Source organism: Tetrao urogallus (assembly GCF_951394365.1).
Source record: "Tetrao urogallus genome assembly, chromosome: 3".
In the NCBI taxonomy this organism is placed as follows: domain Eukaryota; kingdom Metazoa; phylum Chordata; class Aves; order Galliformes; family Phasianidae; genus Tetrao; species Tetrao urogallus.
The window spans coordinates 66,677,609-66,695,015 of record NC_136815.1 but is presented as its reverse complement, the minus strand read 5'-3'; the positions used below and the strand labels follow the sequence as shown (position 1 = coordinate 66,695,015).

The 17,407-nt window shown below is 46.4% G+C and overlaps 1 protein-coding gene across 1 annotated transcript; it reads right to left on the bottom strand.

Moving 5' to 3' along the window:
• Window positions 1-12,423: 12,423 nt before the first annotated feature.
• LOC306945191 (SUN domain-containing protein 3-like) lies at window positions 12,424-16,658 on the bottom strand (the record flags this gene model as incomplete). The annotated part of the gene is made up of 7 exons (XM_079533896.1): window positions 12,424-12,603; window positions 13,309-13,401; window positions 13,751-13,921; window positions 14,644-14,756; window positions 15,234-15,318; window positions 16,288-16,444; window positions 16,531-16,658. The coding sequence occupies 7 exons, from the start codon at window positions 16,656-16,658 to the stop codon at window positions 12,424-12,426; spliced, it is 927 nt and encodes a 308-aa protein (XP_079390022.1).
• Between the last annotated feature and the right edge of the window lie 749 nt (window positions 16,659-17,407).

Sequence of the window (17,407 nt, the reverse complement as noted above, 5' to 3'; positions counted from 1 at the left end):
CACCTACCCAGCTGTGGACATCAGTAATTGGCATATATGTACCTCTTTGCCAGGTATCTAAAGATAATGTTTGAATATGGGCGAATTTAAAACCTGGCAAGGCAGGCATGTGAGGGGAAGATGAGCATTCCTAGCCAGAAAATATTTTTGGCATGTGCAAGGCAACAGAAATCAGGAGACAAAAGCATGAGGTACCTGCCTTGTTAGCAACTAGCGCATAAAGGACTTCTGAGAGACTGGAAAGATCTTGTAAAAGGAACTTAATGTCTATAAACATGTGTTGACATACCCACCTGAATAAAGGCTGTACGGTTGCATGTCATTATCCTCAGCAAACATGACAAGGAAGGTGTTACTAAATAATTAAATAAATTCTAGTGTGTTGTGATAAAAAGAAAGATTCTGGGAACAGATGCCAACATTAAATATAAATTTCCTTGGAGGAAAAAGAATACTGAAGGAAGAGAAGATCATGCTATAAGAAAAATGATTAAAACACTAAAAAAATGAAAGAAAGAGAAACAACAAGAGGATGTATTCATCCAGTTAGGATGTATGTGTTCATCCAGTTAGAGCTGGCTGCTTTCCTTCTGGCTCAGGCTCCAGGGCAGCAGCAAAACTCAGGATCACTGCAGAGCCCTTCTGCTATCTCATGGGTGTCCAGCCTTTTGGCTTGCCTTGGCCATGCTGAGTGAAGATGAATTGTCTAGGGCCACATCTGTGACTGTTGCTTTGAAAGTAATGCCTCCTAAATATTTCCATGGGAACTACAGCCAATACAAAGAGTACAATAATATTATTTATAGAGGAAATTCTCAGCTACGAAACATTCTTTCATTCTTTTTCAACACAGTCACAAGCAGTAGCTATGCATTTTTGCCAGGGATGAACAAGAGCCTGCATTCCACACTTACAACAGTCTGCACCAGTGGAGGTGACCCACTGTTGCTGTTTCCACTGCTGAAACACCTGCAGCCTCACTGTTCTCACATCTGCTGTTTCATCTCCACAATTGTTTAGCACGCATCGATGAATGTCAATGGGTGCAATTTTTTCATATGGAGGAATTTAGTGGCACATCTGTGCTTCACCTGTACTTTCATGTCAAACGCCATTCTGTCACACTGTCCCTCTGCTCTCATCTGTCACACAGCAACAACACTTAATAGGATTCCAGTGATAAGGTGCAGCCTCTATTGCCACACTACCAATATCCATCGCTGATGTTATGGGCCAACATCATAAAACAAAAAGTATTGCTTTTGGAGCAGCACTCATAAAATATATAATATAGTTAATGTGTGTAAATAACAAAAATTATTTTTATTTTTTTTTAATTAAAACATATGGAAAAGAAAGCAATAAAACCATAACACAAGTAGGAGATGTGACCTTGTTTTTATAAAATAATGCACCAGGTAGGTTTGATGGCAGTGCTTGCCATTCTCAGTGAACTCTCAAGGTGTTCCTCAGAACTGTTTGATGAAAAAACTCTTCCTGTGCTTCACCCTTGAAAACAGTTGTTCATAATTGTATGTACTGCCAACAGCTGTGACATAGATAAGGCATGGCTGTGCAGTGAGGGATATTTCTCTCTGGTAAGAGAAGGCTTAAACAAGTATGGTAAAGAGGCATAATCCGATTTTGGATTGCAGCTCTATATATTGCATTTAAAAATTTGCAGGCAATGTATTTATATCAACTGAAAAGGGAATGGCAAATATGCCAAAAAAATTGATGTTTTTTTTTTTTACAGTCTTGAAGCCTATTCTCAGACTCCTTTATGAAGACAGAAAGCACAGCTGCGTATTTTTTTTTGCCTTTCACAGGACTGTGTTTATCCAGTATCAAAATCCATAAACTTATTTGCTGTAACTTGAGTTGGCACTGCACTGTGCCTTGTGTCCATGTTCCAGCCCAGAGGGGGTTAACAACACACCGATGTCTCGTTGGTGCTGATGTGAAATGCCCTCTGTTTGAGCATATAAAGCTACACTTCCCTTGTTGGTGTTTACAGAGCTTTCCAAATGCTTTCGTGACTTAATTGGTTAGTCTGAATCAATTGATTGAATAGGTTTATTAAGAGGAATGAGTGAAAATTAAAAAATTACTTGATTTGAGGATTTAAATTTCTGGGAATGATAATTCTATATCTACATGTATGATCAAGTTTGACTCATACTCTAATTTATGTTTGGTTCTTAGTACTGAACAGCATCAAATAGAGTGGTGCAGATTTCCAAGCTGTATCTCTAAAATCCTCTAAAAGGCCTCCTCTGAGTCTATACTGTAACATTAAACTTCCATTATACATTATTTAGGAAACCTACTGATAAGAGGTTTCTAAAACCAAATTCAGGCCATAATTAGCACGCTTTTCACATTTAACAGAAAGACAGTGCTAACAGCTTTCTAGTTTCTACTTTTCAAAAAATGTTCTCCAGTCTTCTTTTTTTTGTCCAGAGATCCATCATTTTGTTCACAGAGTGCTTCCACTTCCTTTGCAAATTCTGTAAAACTAATTGGTCCATGATGTTTGGGCAGAAAATATTACCATTTTATGGAGCACCTAAAGTAGATGTTAACAACGACAGGGAAAAATACCCACAAGTTCTCTCTCTAGGCTTACTTATCACCTCCTGTCTCTGATCTGTCACTACAATACCAGGTTGTATTTCTCCTAGCCCACTCCTTGCATTTTCCATCTCAATCATGGTCCTGGCCAAGGAGGTCAGGCACTTCTGCTCCCTAGAATACATGAAAGCCACATTATGTTTGTAGTTCTTAGTAAGTATCTTTTACTAAACATACAAAAGCTTGTAGTGAAAGGACATAACGTCCAGCTCTTTCTGTTTTTTCTATTAAAGATGCAGCATAGGAACCACGGAGGACTGCTAGGAATGTCACATATTGAATGGCCAGTACAGTTTCAGGAAGCTCAGTAAAATTAATTCTGAAGTAACAAAGCATACAGAGGAAGCATGGAAGAAAAATCTTCAGGGTCAAAATAATGGACTCAGCCTAAGCAATCTTGGTGGCACCATTTAATGAAAACTTCCATTTGATTGGCAGTATGATCAAGAATATTAAGAGCTCAGTATCCAGTAAAAACAAGTTGGTGAATTATACAAGAAACATTCTAGTAGCTTTTGATCTATTACTGGAATGATTCTAGTATGTTCATATTCAGTATGTTCTCAGAATGGAGGTATTAATTGACAGCCAGCTGAAAATGAGCCAGCAGCATGCCCAGGTGGCCAAGAAGGCCAATGGCATCCTGGATAGTATCAGAGGTAGTGTATTCAGTATGGCCAGGGAAGTGATCATCCCTCTGTTCTCAGCCCTGTTGAAGTCGCACCTCGAGTACTGGTTGCAGTTTTGGGCCCCTCACTACAAGAAAGACATTGAGGCCCTGAAGCGTGTCCAGAGAAGGGCAATGAAGCTGATGAGCGGTCTGGAACTCAAGTCTTACCAGGAGCGGCTGAGAGAACTGGATTGTTTAGTTTGAAGAAAAGGAGGCTCAGGGGAAACACACTATAGCTCCCTGAAATGAGGAGGAGTAACCTCTTCTTCCAGGTTACTAGTGAGAGGTTGTGCCCTTAAGTTGTTCCAGGGAGGTTCAAGTTACTAAGAAAAATTAATTCTCAGCAAGAGTGGTTAGGCATTGGAACAGGCTGCCACGGAGGTGGTGGAGTCACCATCCCCAGAGATACTCAGTAGAAGGGTAGGTGTGACCCTGAGGGACATGGTTAGTGGGCATGGTGGTGATAGGTTGATGACTGGACTAGGTGATCTTAGAGGTCTTTTCCAACTGCTATGATTCTATGATTTTCACTTTCATCATGGCTCTCCTGAAGTTTAAGGAGGGACTTCTCCTCAAAGGCAGTCCTCTGCTCGGGGGAAAATTCGTATGTGCAGGCCTGGAACAACAGGATTAAGACAAGGAAAGTAGAAGGAAGGAAAAACTACAAGGAAAATATAAAGAGCTTATGTTTTTCGAATTTCAAAAGCTCAAGAGGGACTGCTCAGTGCAATTAAGAGATAGCAGATTAAAAATAGAAGGAAACAGTTTTTCTCATGATGTGTGGTTAAAACTGCAGAAAAAATAAGTAATTACCACAGGAAGCACAGCAGTCAAAAACTCAGCAAGATTCTGATGGGGTTGCAGATATATAAGGATATCAAACATAGCATGAGCAATTTGAAACTGCTGGAAGGCAGATGTATTTCTTCAGGGAAAACTGTCCAACTTTTTAAAAATTGCACAAAGAAATGTACAAATCAGAGTGAGATACAAAGAAAAAAGCCTCTGAACATGTGAGATAATGCACCCACAGGACGCCATTATAGAAATGCCATCTCGTCCTAAATCCTTTGCATTTATTCTCTCTCCCTTTAAAATGGTATAGAATAGTACAGAAGAGGTCAGTATGAGACATATTGCAAAGACCAGTTCCTTTATGATACGGGATGAAGGGAAAAGGTGTATGCCGGCCACCTTCTTTGGCTGCTTTCAGCCCATCCTAATGTGTGTTAATCACCTGGAAGCACAGACAGTAGGTTCTAGGAGCAGCTAGAGTGTTTCTAATTCTCTGCACTTGGATTGCTTCTAAAAGCAGAAAGTGCCACATATGGTATTTCTGAAATTTCCAATCACTTTTACACATGATTGGTCATAATAATGATGCTTGCCATGTCCTATGGGAATATTTGTGTTATTTCATATATCTGTATGTGCACTCACTCTGCCATGTGTCAGAGAAAAGAAAGTTTAAACTGTGTTATTTTTTTCATTTAAACTAAACACTTTGTTCGGAGGACAACTTTGAGGGTAAAATGCAGGCAGGCATTATTAGCAACCTTGTGGTAGCAGTACTCTGACACCGAATTTATAGCTTTCCTGATCAATATGTTCCAGTGCATTACTATTGTTAATGATGCAGCAGTCTTTTTCTAGGATAGTTTCTCCGTTGAATTTAGTTGGTTACTTTACATCCCCGATCCACCATATGAGATCATCGTTTCCTTATGCAGCATCCTTCTGTGCATTTTAAGAGGTTGAATTACTTCAGCCTGCACAACAGTATTACTCACATCAGTGCTTGACACTACCCTAGCAAAGAGACAGGTATTTGGAATAAAATAAAAAGAATTTTCTGAAACATAAGGATGTCAAAAACTTGTATCTGATGTGGTTGACTTGAAATATTGACAGGCTACCAATAGTCCTCTCCTAAGGTCATAAGCGTTCCAGCTTCTTGCTACTACTGTGCCTTCAGTTCTCTCCCCACATCCTCTGCTCTTACACCCTTCTCAGTGGCAGAAGCCAGGTGACTGGTAAAGAGGGAAGCTGACTATCACAGTTCACCACCCTGAGCTCGGTAAAACTCCTATTTTCACTGCAGATATTCCAGTTTCCTTGTTTTGCTTTTCATTCACACTAGTGGTGGGAGATACACACTTTGTATGGCAGACATTCAGCACGCTCTTCTGAAAAAACCTTTCATCATATATCAGTATTTTTTCTGAAAACTTTTTTTGAAATCAAGTTTTCATTGGGGCATGTGTTGTTTTTCCCTTTTTTTGACATTGACAGAAATATTTTATTCCCCTTTCCTCTTCCAGCCATGTCTCTGAACTGTAGTTCTTATTCCATTATCTTCTTCCTCTCTGAAACCCACAGTTCAAGTAACTTTTCTGTTGAAGCTATTCTACATTTTACCACACATAACGTGCAGTGTCATTATATGAGACCAATGGCATCCTGGCTTCTATCAGGAATGGTGTAATGAGCAGCACAAAGGAAGTAATCCTGCCCCTGTACTCGGCACTAGTGAGGCCTCACCTCGAGTACTGTGTTCAGTTTTGGGCACAGAATCACAGAATTTTAGGGGTTGGAAGGGACCTCCAGAGATCATCGAGTCCAACCCCCCTGCCAAAGCAGGTTCCCTACAGCACCTCAGTACAGAAGGGACACTGAGGTGCTGGAACAGGTCCAAAGGACAATAAGGTTTGTGAGGGGCTCAGAGAATGTGCCCAACGAGGAGAGACTGAAGGAACTGAGGCTGTTTAGTCTGGGGAAGGGGAGGCTGAGGGGAGACCTTGATCTGCTGTTACATGGAAGGTGACTGCAGCGAGAGCAGGGCTGGTTTCTTCTCACTGGACACAGGTGACAGGATGAGGGGAAATGGCCTCAAGTTGTGCTAGGGGAGGTTTAGGTTGGATATCAGGAAGAAATTCTTTACAGAACGGATTGTTAAGCACTGGAATAGGCTACCCAGGGAGGTGCCATCTGTGGATGTGTTTAAAATTCGTGTGAATGTGGTGCTAAGGAATATGACTTAGCAGAGGGCTGTTAAAGTAGGGTAGTATGGTTAGGTTGCGGTTGGACTTCATGATTTCTAAGGTCTTTTCCAACCTGAGCAATTTTATGAAGATAACTCCACTGCCTGCTCCATAAAATGAACCCAATAGGAAGAGAAGCCCAATCTCACACATTTACAATGAAACCAAGCTATAGGAAATGAAGAACTGAGTTTTCTAACAAATGAGATCTTTTCCAATGAAATTTCAACTGGTTAATAGAATTCTCTTATCAACTGGGATTGTCCCTTTTTTGTCCAGTAACCCAGCACACAAAGATATTGATGTCCCATCAGAATGCTTCACCTCACAAGCACTGCCTTCAAGCCCATGTTTAGAAGCAGGTAAAAATGATTCTCTTAAAAATTTTAAACTCAAAATTTTTATTCTAAAATACTTTATGAGCTCTCAATGATTTCAACAAAATTGTCTTAAAAAGATGTCAAAACAGAAATAACTTTAGTATAATATGTTGGATTTGTAAATATTCACAAGCTTAATACTTAACAGATTATGCAGGTTTAGCAGATTGGATTACTTGGTGAAAGTACAGAGATATCTTCACTTTCAAACATTAGTAAGTTTATCCTTACCTGTTTGAAGACTTTGCTCCTTTTCCAGATACTTTGGAAATGGATATTTTCTATAGTTTTCTTATACTCTTGTCCTTTTAAGAACACCTCACAGTATGCAGCTAAAGAATTTTAATCTCAAGAAATTACTTTCCGATAACTACCTGGTCTTCACTGCTATTGAGCTTATCTTGAACTTTTTAGTTAATAATTAAACATGTGCAGCACAATGTTCTCAGCACAAATTCTTTCTCGGTAAGGAGGAAAAAGAAAGCTGAAAACATTCTGTGGCCCTCCACAGGCATTTGGTTAGAGTGGGAGGATAAGTAACATCTCAACTTCTCACTGAGCCTCAAGTGAAAACAAGCTAGAGGCCAACACAACATAGAATAAAAAGAGCCAATGGCCAAGCAAACCATGCCTCCACCAACTTTAAGTTCAGCAGTTATGTTTACAAAGTTATCCACACAACTGTGTCCAGAGGTTCACACTGGGAGGCAGGCAGGCCAACTTATAACATGACTCCCTCCAGTCTCGGGATGAAGCCAGACCCCATATCATCCCACCATAGAATGGCTTGGGTCGGAAGGGACCTCAAGGATTATGTTCCAATCCTCCTGCCACAGGCAGGTTTGCCAGCTGCTAGATCAAGTACTAGATCAGATTGCCCAGGGCCCATTCAACCTGGCTTTGAACACCTGCAGGGATGGGGCATCCACAACCCTCCTGGGCAACCTGTTCCAGCACCTCACCACTCTCTCAGTAAAAAACATCCTCCTGACATCTAATCTAAATATCCCCTCCATTAGTATAAAAACATCCCCCCTTGTCCTATCACTGTCTGTCTGCATTAAAAGTTTATTTTCTTCATGTTCATAAACTGTCTTTAAATATTGGAAGGCTGCAATGAGGTCTCTCCACATCCTTCTCTTTTCCAGGCTGAGCAAGGCCAGTTCCTTCAGCCTGTCTTCATACAGGAAGTGCTCCAGCCCTTGGATCATCATCATGGCCCTCCTCTGGACCCTCTCCAAAATCTCCACATCTTTCCTGAGTGGGGAGCCCCAGACTTGGATGCAGTACTCCAGATGGGGCCTCACAAGGGCAAAGAAGAGAGGGACAATCACCTCGCAGTCCCTGCTGGCCACCCTTCTTCTAATGGCACCCAGGATACCATTGACATTCCAGATTGCAAAGACGCACTTCTGGCTCATGTTAAGTTTTTCACCCACCAGTCCTTCTCAGCATGGCTACTCTCAAGGAATTCTTCTCCAAGTTAGTATACATACCTTGGATAATCTACTGAACCATCTTAGTGTATGTGATTGTTCCTGTAACTGTCTTTCATCCTGTTTGCTCATCGAGCATCTCCTCCATTTCTACCATGCCCTAAGATTCCATTTTCATTGCTGCTTCAGTTCCTGCTCCCTTATCCCTTCAAGGACTACAGTTCTAGGATTTTGTTTGCAAACGAGTGCATAAAAGAAAATAATGCCTCCTCAGGCACATTTACCTTCTCTGCAATGTGATTTTCTAAGAGAAATCAAGGGCATGTCCAAGCAATTCATTTTAAGTATGTTGAGGCAAACTTTTTAAGCCGTGAGTGATTTTCTGCCTTGTTTAGCCAGCTGTTTTCACAAACCACATAGTCTTCTACCCACCCATTCTGTCATTATTAACTTATTTCTTTCCATGACTAATTGTGTAGTCAGAGAGTTTTTAAAAAAAAACTGTAATCCTCACAGTTTGCCTCACTTCTGTTTTGGTTTTCGGACATGATTATGAGAGAACTTCACTGACACAAAAACTGAGCATATACAAGTTACACAGAATGCATCAATATGTTGCAGAAATTCAGAGGAAAAGAGAAGTGTACTGGAAGAAATTAAATGCTAAAAAAGTCTAACTAAATTTAAAACACTTCGAAATAGGATGTATCTAGCAGCCACTGTAAGTTGTGCATTTTCACGATATGACTTGGCCATTGGTTTTAAAACATTCTCAGCATAAAATTATTGTTGATAGAGCATTAAATTTACTTTCCTTTAGTCTTGATGGCAATTGCACAGACTATGTAAAGAATGAACAAGGGAGAGAAAACATCAATTCCACAACTATTTCTCTGATTACTAAAAACAGTGATTCTTCCACCTCTGCGGAAAATGCATCAAAAGGCAAGTGAAATGAAAGTCTTCAATACAGAGTGTCTTCACCAGCTTGAGAGGAGGGGAAATTAACTTCATAAGGGACTGGTGACCAGTACTCAAGTAATGCAATAGCTACGTTCCAAATAATACCTAAAACAAAAGCAAGAAAATACTACCCAAGAGTAATTTTTCTCCCACTTCATTTCACAGAAAACGGAATGCCCTGGGTTGGAAGGGACTTCTTCTAATCCACACCCCTGCTACAGTAGGCTCCCTATAGTGAGCAACCCAGGAAAGCATCCAGACTCTCCACACGCTCTGGACAGCCTAGTTTGCTGCTCTGATATCCTCACAGTCAAGAAGTATTACTCATGTTCGCACAGAATTTCCTGTGTTCCTGTGTGTGCCCGTTGCCTCTTAATTCAGTCACTCAGCAACAGCAAAAAGAGGCTGGCCCCAACCATCGACTACTGTCCATCAGATATTTATAAGCATTGATAAGACCAACTCTCAGCCTTCTCTTCTTGCGCTGAGGAGCCCGGGACAGGACACGGTACTCCAGATGCGGCCTCACCAGGGCAGGGGAGAAGGGGAGGATCACCTCCCTTGACCTGCTGGTCACGCTCTTTGGAAGGCAACCCAGGATCCCACTGGCCTTCTTGGCCGCCTGAGCACCCTGCTGCCTCATAGTCAGCCGACTGTCCGTCAGTACACCAAGTCCTTTTCCGTCAGGCAGCTTTCCAGCCATCCCTCCCCAAGCCCGTAGGGTTGCCTGGGGCTGTTGTGACCAAAATGCAGGACCCGACACCTGGCCCTACGGAAATTCATAGAGTTTACCGCGGCCCAGCGACCCAGGTCCCTCTGTAGTGCCTTTTCCCCCCTCTGGCAGAGCAACGCTCCCTCCCAACTTGGAGTCATCCGCAAACCCACTGAGGGTGCACTCAATTCCCTCATCAAGATCGTTAATAAAGATGTTAAACAGAAGCGGCCTCAGTACCGAGCCCTGGAGGACACCACTCTGGACTGGCCGCCACCTGCACTTAACTCCACTGACCACAGCTCTTTGGGCCCGGCGTTTCACCCAGCAGAGCACACGCCCATCCAAACCGTTGGCAGCCGCCTCTCCACAAGGATGTTGTGGGGGAGAGTGCCAAAGGCTTTACTGAAGTCCAGGCAGACCACATTGACAGCCATACCTTCATCCACTGAGTGCCTTACCTTGTCATAGAATGAAGTCAGGTTTGTCAGGATCTACCATTCATAAAGCCATGCTGATTGGGCCTCATCCCCCAGTTTACTATTAACTGGTCTGTGAGGCCTCCCGAGATTATCCATTTCATGGCCTTCCTACTGAGGTGAGACTACAGGTCTGTAGCTATCAGGATCATCTTTCCAGCCCTTCTTGAAGATGGGTGTCACGTTTGCCAGTCCAACGGGACGTTTCCAGTTAGCCAGGACTGCCGAAAGAGGGTGGAGAGTGGCTCGGCAACCACATCCGCCAACTCCCTCAGCACCCTAGGACGCAGTCCATCTGGCCCCACGGACTTGTGAGCACCCAGCTTTCAGACAGAGCAGGTCCCAAACCATCTCATCGTGGATTGTGCAGGGCCTATTCTGTTCCCCATCCCTACTTACCGGCACAAGGGGCTGTGTGCCCAGGGAGTAACTAGTCTTACTATTAAGGACTGAGGCAAAGAAGGTGTATGGGAGCTGCTGAGTCACAGCCTGAACCACTGATTGATCGCCTGAGGCAAGGACTGACTCAGCCACGGGAGCACGGGTGGAGGCAGTTCAACTGTGTGACCCGGAGGGGTGCAGCCTGGCTCCACCTCTCCCAGACCCCATTTGAGGGCTGACTGCCGCTGGGGAAGGATCTCTTTCCGGAGATCCCTCCCTTTGCAGTTTTCTACTGTGAGCCTAGGGCCACGGCTGAGCGTCTAATTTTTGATTCTCCCTTTCCACCACGATAATCCTTCTAATGATAAAACCCGTATAATACCATCCTAACCACGCCACTCTGCTATCTGTATGTTTGTAAATCATACAGAACAAGTACCTCAGCCTTACCCTGACCCTTGGTCACCACGTTGCCCTCAGCATCATCCAGCAGGGGATGGAGACTCTCCCTAGCCTTCCACTCGCTGCTGATGTATTTACAGAAATATTTACTGTTGTCCTTCACCTTAGCGGCCAAGTTCAGTTCTAGCTGGCCTTTAGCTTTTCTAATTTTCTCCCTGCACGGCTTCACTACGTACTCGTAATTGCCATAAGTTGCTTGCCCATTCTTCAAATACCCAAAACTTTACTTTTGTTCCCGAGTTCCAGCCAAAGGTCTCTGTTCAGCCTGACCAGCTTCCTTGCCCATCAGCTTGTCTTCCATGACTCGGTGATGGTCAGCTCCTGCACTTTTAAAATAACTTCCATAAAAGTATGCCCAGCCTTCCCGGGCTCCTGTGCGCTCCAGAACTGCCTCCCAAGGGACCTTCTCAACCACGGTCCAAAGGAGGCCAAGGTCTGCCCTCTGGAAGTCCAAGGGGGCAGCAGTTCCTGCTGACTCCCATCCGTGCTTCAACAGGGATCGGAAAATGCAGTATCTTGGGATCACTTTGCCAACTCCCAACCAGCCGCTCCCTCCCTCCTCCTCCCCAACAGGAGAGCAGGAGAAAAGGGAATGAAAAGGCTTATGGGGCGAGATAGACAATGGGGAGATCTCTTAACAGTTACTCCGATGGACAAAAGAGACTCAACATGGGAAAAGTTGAATGAATTGATGTTATATTTGATGTTAACGTTGTGGCTTTGTGATTTTTGTTGCTGATATTCCACCTCAGAAGATCACGTAAAATAGTGGGAGTTAAAGAGTTAATGTTCTGGTTCCTTGAACTGCCATTCATGGGCATGTGGGGTCCTCGGATGGGAGGGGAGGAGCGGCATTCCCGAGGACCTAGCGCGCAGAGGAAGAAAGGTGGAGCTACTGGCAGGACACCAGCCTCTTCTTCCCACTCTTGGTTTGCCACGGAGAAAAGCACGTGCTTCCCCTGCAGGCTTCTAACATGAGATCTTGTATTTTGGATACTTCCGTCTCTCTCATTTTGTTTGATTTTGTTGGATTCAGTAAATTCAGCTCCTCCTCAGACAGTTGCCGTTGATTTTGTTTTTGTTGTTGGTTGTTTTTTTTGTTGTCAGACACACGTGTTGTCTCCCTTCCCCCTCTCCTGGAGCGCACGGCCCACATCATGCCTTGCCTTGTTAGTCACAGAGCCGGGGCCGGATGTGCCGCGCTGTTAGAAGGTAGGATAATTTTTGTTGCCACTCCTCTTTCGTCCCCTGGGTTTGTGCCCCTGTCACGGGCTCAGATCTGGAGACCCCTCCATGAAAGGTAAACCAAGTGGCTTTCCCTTAGCTTCACCGTCAGGGGCTGGATTGCCGTGGAGCCTGAACTGATACACACAGGTGTAGTCCGGGTGGCCCCAGTTGCTCAGCACTCGCAGCTTGATGTAATTGATGAACCCGGAGTGCTCATTCTGCAATGGGAAAAAGAAATGAACTGTGTTTTCCTCTCTCCTCTTTGGCCACTGACAATGCAGGAGTGACACACTCACGCAACATCCTACTTCAGGCTGCCTTGCTAGGTCTTCTGACATGCTGATAAGCTGCCATAGCGCAATCAAGACATTTCTTACCCTGCTCCACCTCTTTGGCCACGTGAGTTTTAAAGAAATAAAACAGCTACCAAAAGCTGCAGCAAATACACAGCCAAGTTCTTTGCACTTGCTTTGAGTGTGTGTTCTCGCACAGAAAAACGCAGGGGTCGTAACTCTCATTGCTTTCTCTAGAATGTCACCCATCAGAATGGCCTCCCTGATGCTGCCCGTTACCGGCAACGACAAAGTCCTTGGAAAGCCACACATCCCCAGTGTGAAAGTAGCCCGCCAACAGTACTGCACCCTACGTGAGGCAGCCGCTTGCGTGCAATTGGAAGCCACCTGGTCATGGCAATTTCTGCTGCAAGTGTAGCTGGAGCTTAGCGGTGCTATAAGCTGAAGCAGCTCTGAAGCTTAAAAGCCAGAAGGAAACAGAAACAGCCCAGCGGTCCGGGCATATGCAGGCAGTATAGAGGCAGCAGCAGAAATGCAAGAGGGCCCCCATATGCCTCAGGCTTGGAAGCTTTTCCCCAGCCAACCGCGGTTCCCCTCTCCCACGCTTCACGTCCCTCTTTGTAACCTTACCTGCAGCTGGAAGGTCTGACTGGGATCCTGGCCTGGCGTGAAGGTGAACTCTCCTAGCAAAGTTCCTTCCTCGTCACCTTCTTCCTGCAGGCCCTACAGGAAGACAGGGGTGGAGAAAACAGAACAGTGGAATGTGCTGCTGGAAGAGGATCACAAAGCCCCACAGGGCTTTCTGAAGCAAAGGTGGTCTAGGACCATCCACTGTGCCACTTCCCTTTCCCTCTGCCTCTCAAACTACCAACTCGCCCCAAGAACGGGAAACCTTCTTTGCTGTGCTACCTTGGACAAAAAAGGAACGCTGTGGAAATGGAGCAACTCTGAGGAGCTTGTTACTTGCCCTGTGCAGGAAAGAACCGCACGCAGCAGCCCTCTTGGATCTGCAACCACCCTCCACGTCAAACGCTACGCAAAACTACCACCACAACCCAGAGGAATCACTTACATAGACAGCAAAGTCCTTAGGAGCACTGGAGGTGCTGTCTGCATGGTAGGCCGTTGCTGGAACTCCATGGTTTAACGTAACTGCCGTGGGAAAGATGGCCCTGGGCAACTTGATGAAGACGTGCCCTTGGCTTCCTGGGAAGGGCCAGCAGTTACCTGGCTGATTGTCAGCCTGAAAAGAGAAGAAACAGCGTTCATGTGCAAAAGAGCGTCCTGGCTGAAAATCCTGCTGCAGCATCAGGGGCTCTGCAGGTGTACTGGCCCATCAGCTCTGCTCCAAAGCACAGGCATACGGGCATGGCGGTGAGCTGGGTGCACAACCTGCAGAAGCTCTTGGGCTCCTTCTTTTGTGGGGCAGCTTGCAAAAAATAAAAAAGAGGGGCTGCTGTGGCTGAAAGGCACCTGCCCGGGGCAAAGAAGGGCCCACCTGCATGAACCTTTCCTGCAAGGGGAAGCTCCCTCTCATCCAGTCCCACCCCCTTCCCCCGGCACCAGCCAGGGCTCCGACTTGTGCAGGTAGCTCAGGAGCAGTGCCAGGATGGGCTGGCAAACACAACATGGGGCCCTCCTGCAGTGCACGCCCTCCGTGCCCTCTGGGGTTCATTAAGAGCCCCAGCGTTCTCGCAGCCCAGATCTCTCGTGGCACCTTATGGGTTCTCCTTCAGTGCCGGCCAGACAGCTCCACAATGGCTGGGAAGACAAGCAAGCTAGCCTGGCAGAAGCTTCCACAGAGGACCTGGGGCAGTCTGGCAGAAGAAATTCTCTGCCAGGATACACAAGAGGGGAGTAGGTCCTCGCAAGAAGGGGTGAAGACAAGGGTAAAGGCAACCCTCAGCAGGGCGTTTGGCCCCCTCTGCCCCGCACCATTCTTCCTCTGTTTCACATTGTTCTTACCTCAAGAATAATCTCAGGAGGCCTCATATATGGTGTCACCAGCAACGAGTGCCAGAAGGCTTTCCCGCTTCCAATCCAGGAGGGAGAAGTCTTGGAACGAACGATAGCGGCGCCTGCAAATAAAAACACGGGCACAGTGGTCAAGCAAGGCCAGGAGGAACCAAGGGCTGCTGACTGTGTTTTCCACACGAACAGCTGCACAGAAATGCCGGCTGCCTTTGCACTGTCCTCTTCAAAAGACTTTCAAAGGCAGCCATACATCCCCAACAGTGATACTCCCCTTGTTCTCACTTGCCGTATCCCTCTGCAACACAATGCAGGGACTCGCTCAGCTATCCTAAGGGGCCACATAAACTGACAGCCAGCTGAGCAGTCACGTGAGAAACAACACCAAGTAGGAGTAGTGCTTTTCAGATGTGCTCCAGCCCGCTGAAGGCTCTCTCAGCAAGCACATTCTCAGGGCACAAGGTGGCCATTCACTCCTCACCCCTTCTCCCCTACCCTGCCCAAATGCCCGTCCAGTCAAACTGGACAAGACGCCCTTTGGAACCACCATCTGTGGTCTGGTTGTTTCTACAGCTTAACGGCACCTGAAGTTTTGCTGGCATAATTACGCATCTGGAATGGGCTTTCTTCCAGCTTCTCCAGGACTTGATTGATCATCTCTTGAACAGCCTGGGAAGGAGGACAAAGGAGAGCGCTCGTCAGAAGGAAAAGGGAAAAGAGTTGCCTCCCAGCTCCCCTACAAAGCCTGCCAAAGCAAACTCGGCTGCTCCACTTGGATGTAATTCACGCTGCCTGGGAGTTGCCTGCGAACCTCCAGAGCTCTACTATGACCATCTGGCACGGGAACAGAGAGGCTGCTCACTCCAGCGCACTGGACATGGATGCGGCACAAATGGGCTTTTCCTGTCGAGATGCCCCATGACAGGCAGGCTGCGCTGACAGTCCTGCTGGCCAGGAGATGGGGCTCGAGTCAGGCACGAGGCAGGGATTGCCCAGAGGTCACCACAACTGCTGCAGGCCAGCCACACACAGAGAGTTAACTTAAAGCAGAAGACAGAGCTTGCCTACTGCAATGGGGAAGAAAGGCAAAACGCAGAAGGAACTAATGCCTGCCAGGCCTCGGGCTAACATGGCCTTTGAGATTCCCATCACGGGAATCACCGTCAGCTTAGGCTTCGGGCAGACCTGGGGCCGTGTGAGCTCAAGCCACCAAAAGAGACGGTATCCACGGAGCAAGGGCTCTGAAACCAGAACAGCCTTCAGACTGGATGCCCCACGGGGAGGCTGAAACAGCGTCTCCTGTGCATCTGCACAGGCCCCAGGCACCCAGGCTCAACTCAGGGTGCTGGCTTACAGGTCTTCCAGGAGAACCTGCCACCTCATGCATAGCAGCAGGTGCAGGGAAGGACTGACAGAGAGCAAGAAACAACTAAAAAGCATCTGAAATTCCCATCAGAGTTCATTCCTTTCCCCTACAAGAGCTCCGGAGCAACAGAGAAAAGGACCGATGGTGATGCACCATCATTTCTTCCTGCTGGACAAGCCTTTTAGCTGTCTGTGACAGGGAACGCTAGCGAGATATAATGCCACAGTGGGGAAAGAACTCTCTCAGCAGAGCTTTTTGCTATGTCCTCTTACCTCGCCGGTAAAGCCTGGGAGCTCAGTTCTCTTCAGGGCCTCGTGGAGAGCACGCAGGGTGATGTCCTTTGCTCCCCATTGCAGGAAACGAAGCTGCTGCTGGATCTTCTCGAGCTCTTGTTCCATGCTCAGCATTTCCAGATCATCACCCACCAGCCTAGAGACAGCAGGTAATTAATGGAGAGAGCGCACACAGCTGTCTTCTCACAAGCCGTGAGATGTGAGGCAGAGAACGAGCCTCACTCCGCGTGACGACAGGGTAACCGAGGTTTAATAGAGAGCTGACAATACTGGTTGGCAAGCTCCAAGAGCTCCCGACCGAGAAGCTGCTTCCTGGCTTCCTGGCTAACTTTGGGGGAACTAACGGACATGGAGAGATAGCAGCTCGAATGGGGAAGGGGAGAAACTCGGGGCATTGGTCACAGAAGTTGGACTCGAGTAACAAGTGGTCATGGACAAGGGGCAGAGCTCTTGTAAAGGAGAGTCCAGCCAAAGGGAGATTCTTTTCTTACCATGAAGTCATTTCTTCCGCTGCCCTTGAGCCTCCAGCAAGACTTCCAACGCAGTAAACACCTGCCAGGAATTCCACAAAGCTCTCAATAAATCATCTCTATAAATGTTCTGCCTTGGGCTGCCCACTCCCCTATCCCTGGGCAGAACAAATTGTTGGAGGCTTCCGAAAGAAGCATCCTCAAATCAGAGCTCTACTGAGACTCACCGAAGGACACCACAGCCACGGTGAACAGCAGCAGGGAAACTGTCATCCAAGCCTTAGGTTGCCTACAAAGAAGGAGAAGCGTGGTGAAGAATGGTGAAGCAGGCCGTATCTGTACAGTGCAGAAGACGATTACGGAGCAACAGATGTTTAAAACTTGGGAAGGAACCATATCCTTACCAGTCCCCACGCCTGCCTTGCCGTCGTTTCGCCATTTCTCCGAAGCACAGCGACAAAAGACGCAGCTCGAAGCACAGCGACAAAAGACGCAGCTCGAAGCACAAGCCACAAAAGACGCAGCTCGAAGCACAAGCCACAAAAGACGCAGCTCGCAAGGAGTGAGCCAAACCCTGTCCAACAGCTATGCCGCCAGGACCGAGAGTGGCTAAGGGCGGGGACAAGCTG